General features: G+C 59.7%; 1 protein-coding gene across 1 annotated transcript; it reads right to left on the minus strand.

The window, feature by feature from the left end:
* Window positions 1-2,578: 2,578 nt before the first annotated feature.
* LOC126452489 (uncharacterized) lies at window positions 2,579-4,570 on the minus strand. The gene is made up of 2 exons (XM_050091082.1): window positions 3,569-4,570; window positions 2,579-3,076 (listed from the first exon to the last, which is right to left on the minus strand). Exons 1-2 carry the CDS (start codon window positions 4,568-4,570, stop codon window positions 2,579-2,581), a joined length of 1,500 nt encoding a protein of 499 aa, XP_049947039.1.
* Between the last annotated feature and the right edge of the window lie 1,315 nt (window positions 4,571-5,885).

Below are 5,885 nucleotides of genomic sequence, written 5' to 3' on the forward strand. Positions count from 1 at the left end.
CGCTTTTTGGTAAAACTGGCGTGCTAGGACTCGGAATCGGTCCCGCAACGTCAGGATGCCCGTGTCTTCATGGAGAAAGGTGGTTGGGTAGAACCTGGGAAGGCCCAGCGCAAGCTTCAGCGCCTTGTTTTGCACGCATTGTAGCGATCGTATCGAGGAGTCGGCGGCATTGCCCCACACCACGGCCGCGTACTCTAGCACTGGACGTACCAGTGTCAGATACAGCGTGATGCCGTGACGGGAGGGCAATGTGGACTCCGGGTTTAACAAGGGATAGAGTGCACGAAGTCGCCCTATCGCCTTGTTTCGGATCCACTGGATGTGTGGGGCCCAGGTGAGCCGCTGGTCTAGTCTCACTCCGAGGTAGGTAGCTGTTTTTGACCACGGGATGGGGCCTCCCGCGATGTGTAGGGCTTCTAGGTTTGGCGGCACTCTGCGCTTCGTGAACGCCACCGCCTGGCTCTTGCCAGCGTTAAATTTAAGGCGCCACATGGTGGCCCAAGCACCAAGCGCTTCACATCCTTGCTGGAGGCGACGCCCCATGGTATGCGCGTTCATGCTCCGGGTGAACAGAGCAGTGTCGTCCGCATAAAGGGCCAACTCTACTCCGTTCACTCGCGGAGCGTCGGCGGTGAAGAGCGAGTAGAGTATGGGGCCTAGTACCGATCCCTGCGGTACGCCGGCACGTATGGGTCTGTTTGTGGACCTTCCCTGTTCTGCCCGGACGTGGAATGTCCTGCCAGATAAGTAGGACCTGAGAAGCACTCCGTGCGACGTCGGTACCCCGAGTACAAACAACTTGTAGACGAGGCCGTCATGCCACACGGAGTCGAAGGCGCGTGAGACGTCCAGGAATACCGCCCCGAGGTATTCCCTCGTCTCCAGCGCCCTCATAGCTGGTTCCACGAGGCGGAGCAGCTGGTGGGTCGTGGAGTGACCTCCACGAAAACCAAACTGTTCGTCTGGCAGTATGTCTTCCTGGTCCACGTGTTGCAGAAGTCGCCGCACGTAAAGTCTCTCGAAAACCTTCGAGAGACATGGGAGGAGGCTGATGGGTCTGTAGCTGGATGGCGACCGGGGGTCCTTGTCCTGCTTCGGGATGGCCACCACTTCGGCATGTTTCCACACCGAGGGGTAGACACCCGAGGCCAGGATTTCGTTAAAGACTGTGGCCAGGTATTGCTCGTACTCCTGAGGAAGATTCCTAAGGAGTGAGTTCGGGATGCCGTCGATGCCACCTGCCCTCCGGGCGTTGAGCGATCGGAGTTGCAATGCGACTTCTTCGGCGGTGATGGGGTCTATGCTGTCACCCTCCTCTCGTGCGTCGAGGAAGACTGGGAGACGTTCTTCCACTAGACGGACGTGGGCCACGTCGATGTCTTCTACCACGGGTCGGAAGTTTGCCTCAAAGGTGTCCGCTAGGACACTTGCCTTGGCGTCCGGCTCGCAGTAGTGGTCCTGACCGAGTTTCAGGGGAGGAATGCGCTGCCTGCGGCGCAGAAAACCTCTCACGACTCGCCATGCACTGCCGTCATCTGGGTCGAGGGACTCGACAAGGTCGGCCCATGCTTGGTTGCGGTGTTCGCGGACGGCCGCAGTGATGGCACGACGCATGCGGTTTACGCGGCGTTTCGTTTCTGGCTGTCGCGTTATTTGCCACTCACGGAAAAGATGGTTCTTCGCCACTATAAGCTCCCGTATTGCTTGCGGGAGGCGTCGCGACCTGTCTTGCGGCTGACGTGTGCGACCAGGTGTGGCAGTCTCTGCAGCTCGCAGGAGCGCCTGATTTAGGGAGGTGATGGCGGCTTCCGCCCCCACCTCCTCCGGATCAGGGGCATCTGTGAGGTACTCCCGTACCTCGGTTTGGAAGTGCTCGACGTTGATATTTTTGAAGGATGGACGACCGGCCCGCACCGCCGCGCCGACGACGTCTATGTCAAAGATCACCGGCAAGTGATCTGATGACAGAGCCGTCCTCGTCTCGGCAGTCGTAAACCGATCGACCCCCCTCAGTATAGCAACGTCGAGAACGTCTGGTTGTCCGCGCACTGGGATGTGGGTTGGGTCGTAGGGCCCTAGAATGATGGCGCCGTGTCTGAGGGCGGCGCGTTCAAGTCGGCGCCCGCTGACATTTGTGAGGCGGGAGTTCCAGTGGGCGGACTTTGCGTTAAAGTCCCCCCCGATGAACAGCCTCCCCTCCATGTCCAGTAGGGTGTCGAAATCGGCCTCTTGCAGAACACCCCGCGGCGGCCGGTATGCCGCCACGAAGGTGATCTTGCCGACAGACGTGTTGACGGTCACGCCGGTGGCTTCAATGTGCTCGAGTCGTGGCAGCTGCACCGGGTAGTGCCGCAAGGACGACCTAACATACGCCGCCGTTCCGCCGCCGTGGGTCGGCCGGTCAGTGCGGTAGCAGCTGTAGTTTGCGACCCTGACATGCACACCGGGTTTTAGGAATGTTTCGCAGACGAGGCAGATGTCTACTGCCTCGCTGTATAGAAATTCCCTAAATTCACCCTGCTGCGGTATAAGACTGTTTGCGTTAAAAACGCAAATAGTCAGGCCATGGGTATGGTCGTTATCCATGACTGGGGGGCTGGGCGACGGCCTGGAGGGCCGTCGCAGCTGCGGAGACTAGACTGGGTAGTTGTGTCATGATTCTGTTTAATGTTTGCAGTAGCGTCTGCAGATCATCTGTGATAGCGCTCGAGGCCGCGGGGGCGGGTGGCGCTGGGGCTGTACTAGGCTGGCACTGTTTTGCGATGGGTGTCTGCGCAGCAGGGGCAGCCTGTCCTTTTTCGGCGCGGGTCGTGGGGGGCGGTGGGAGTAGCCCAGCAGCACTGGGTTCCGTCTGTGTGTTGGTAGGTGGTTGCAGGTTGCGGGCGGGTAGGCGGCGTTCACCGCGAGGCGGGGCCTGCTGTTCAGCAGCCCGTCTCCCGGCAACGGACGCAAAACTGACTCCTGGCTGCACTTTTTTGGCGGCCTTGCCACGCTTGCGGGATTTGAATGCGTTACAGCCCCTGTAGCTGGCAACATGCGGCTCACTGCAGTTGCAGCATTTGGGCTGTTCGTCGCGCTTTTTTACGCAATCACGGCTTTGGTGTGCACCTGCACACTTTACGCAACGCGCGGGCATGGTGCAGTTGTGTGCAACATGGTCTAAGCCTTGGCAAGAGTAACACTGAAGCCTCTTGCCTTTGGCCTTGAGTAGTTCGACTGAGACGTCGATGTCCGCAATTTTGTCGAGTTGGAAGATTTTCCTGTTGTCCTCGTTGTCCACTAGGACGACAAGGAACAACGGCATCTTTTTGTGCGTACGCGGCGATGTCATTAATTCTACCGTGCGCGCGGAAAAACCCGACTCCGCGAGTTCTTGTTTAAGGTGGGCAGGGTCCATCTTGATTGGCAGGTGGCGTATAACCACCTTTAGTAGCTTCAGGGACTCGGTGTTGTGGGTATAGCAATGGAGTCCCTGATCCCTAACGAGATCCATGAGCTTTTTGTGCTCGTCTATGGATGTTGGGAGGATCTTGTAGACGTTATTCGCTTGGACTTTGAATGACTTTACTTCCACCACTTCTTTAATCATGCGGCGGAGGTCCATGAACTCGTCGTCCCACGTCACGACTACTGGAGGGGGGCGTGTGTGTTTACGTGCTGGGGCGGCGGGTTCCGCTTCCATGACAACTTCGGTTGCCTCTGCGAACCGATTTGATGTGGCTGGCGGTGGGGCGAGCACCTTCTCCAGCCTTTTGGGCTTGGCAGTGTGCCGCCGGTTTGGTACGGTAAAACCGTCTTCCTCGGCTGCAGGGGGCGCTGTGGGGGCGTCTGCAGCAGCAGCCTTCTTTTTTGTTTGGCGCCCTTCAGGCGCGGTTACTGCGGTTTGTTCCTCAGAGTCAGAGGTGGCTGGTCGTTTCCGTGATGCCTGTTGCACATCCATCGGCATTTCTGCCGATAGAAGTGTCCCCAGGTTGGCTTCAGGAATTTCTAGTAGAACTGGCGTTGTTGGGTGCCGTGTTGGGTTGGGGTGGTCGCTGTCAGTCAGTCTCTGCGCGGCGAGGACTGGCGCGCTAGCGGCTTCTTCACTGGAATTGTCCGTTGGGGCGATCAGCAGCGCACTGGCTTCTTGAGTAGCCAAGACTGGTGACGCAACACCATTCGGGGCCGCCTCCGCCAGAGCAGCAACATCTTGAGTTGCTACACCCAGCAGGGCTCCCGGCGGAACAATCACCTCTTCTATGGCCGAGCGCGGCAGTTCACTCAGCGGAAAGGAAGACTCTGTTTGCGGCTGTTGTGCCCGGGCGGCGGCTAAGTCGTGGCGCACGAAATGTGCGTACGCCCTTTCCGCGGCCTCTTTTTCGGCGGGTGTTTCTGGCTTTGCTATGCGATTCATAATCACATACAGCTCAACGGCAGAGATGGGGCGGTAGCCTGAGGGGGCGCAAGAAGCGCCGACCGTGGACGCGGTATCTCTGTGGGCGGGTGGTGTGGCGGATGTTGCCGCCGACAGAGTGCGGTCTGTCGTGACAACATCCTCTATGGCGGTTAGGCAGCTATTATTTGGGTCCATGGGGCACCTGTAATTGAGAAAGAAAAGATGTAGATATCTAACTCTAGTGATCGCGGACTGGTCCCACGTGAAGGGGGTCCTGGATCACAGCGTGCCCTAACGTTCCCTAGGCGTGACGCAAATCGATTCCTGAATCGATTTGTGCCACAGCCAGTAGCAGATAACACGACAATTTTGCCGCTAACCAACCCGCGCGCGAGTAGTCAGCAGGAGAGACAAGCTTTTGCTTTTGCCACGCGGACGCCGTTGACCAACGCACCTTAACAAAGGCGCGCAGACAAAGACGCGCGAGAACAATAGCGCGAGCGAGACAATAGCAGCTGCGGTGAGCCAGAGCGTCCTCTCGCTACGGCGGCTCAGCGCGGTCTCTCTGCGCCCAGCGCGCCCGCCGCCCCCCTATATAGACTCTGGCCCGCCCTCCCCCCACCACGCGCAACCGAGGGCATATAAGCGCAGCACGGAGGCGCGCGGGCCCGTTGTCAAGGCAGCACCGGACGCCGCGCCGCACCTAACCTCCACGCACGCCGCTCCGCTACCGCTATGGCCCGCACAAAGCAAACGGCCCGCAAGTCCACCGGCGGAAAGGCGCCGCGCAAACAGCTCGCCACCAAGGCGGCGAGGAAGAGCGCGCCCGCCACCGGAGGCGTCAAGAAGCCCCACCGCTACAGGCCGCGCACCGTCGCCCTGCGAGAAATCAGGCGCTACCAGAAGAGCACAGAGCTGCTCATCCGCAAGCTGCCATTCCAGCGCCTAGTGCGCGAGATCGCCCAGGACTTCAAGACCGACCTGCGCTTCCAGAGCTCCGCAGTCATGGCCCTGCAGGAGGCCAGCGAGGCCTACCTCGTCGGCCTCTTCGAAGACACCAACCTGTGCGCAATCCACGCCAAGCGCGTCACCATCATGCCCAAGGACATCCAGCTCGCTCGCCGCGGATGCGGCGAGCGCGCCTAAACCGCGCCGCGGCACCGCACCGCACAAACAAAAACGGCCCTTTTCAGGGCCACTAACATCTCTCCGTCGCGAGCAAACTTTGTCGGTCGCCTGCCTCTCGCCCCGCAACCCCAAAAAAAACAAAAACCACCACTTCCCGTCCGTCCGCCACACCCGCTCACTCTGCCTGCCTGCTAGCAGCGCGCAACAATCACACATCATCCCTCCCCGGCGCTCAAAGCGCACAATACCCAACGGCCGACGTCACACCGCACGGGTGGCTGGCCGGCCGCCGCTTTCGTTTTTCGAAATCAAAAAAAACCCGCACTCCACTCCGACGGCCAACGGCCAGGCAGGCGCGCTCGCTCGCTCTACACGCCACCGA

Source organism: Schistocerca serialis, unplaced genomic scaffold, assembly GCF_023864345.2.
Source record: "Schistocerca serialis cubense isolate TAMUIC-IGC-003099 unplaced genomic scaffold, iqSchSeri2.2 HiC_scaffold_881, whole genome shotgun sequence".
In the NCBI taxonomy this organism is placed as follows: Eukaryota; Metazoa; Arthropoda; class Insecta; order Orthoptera; family Acrididae; genus Schistocerca; species Schistocerca serialis.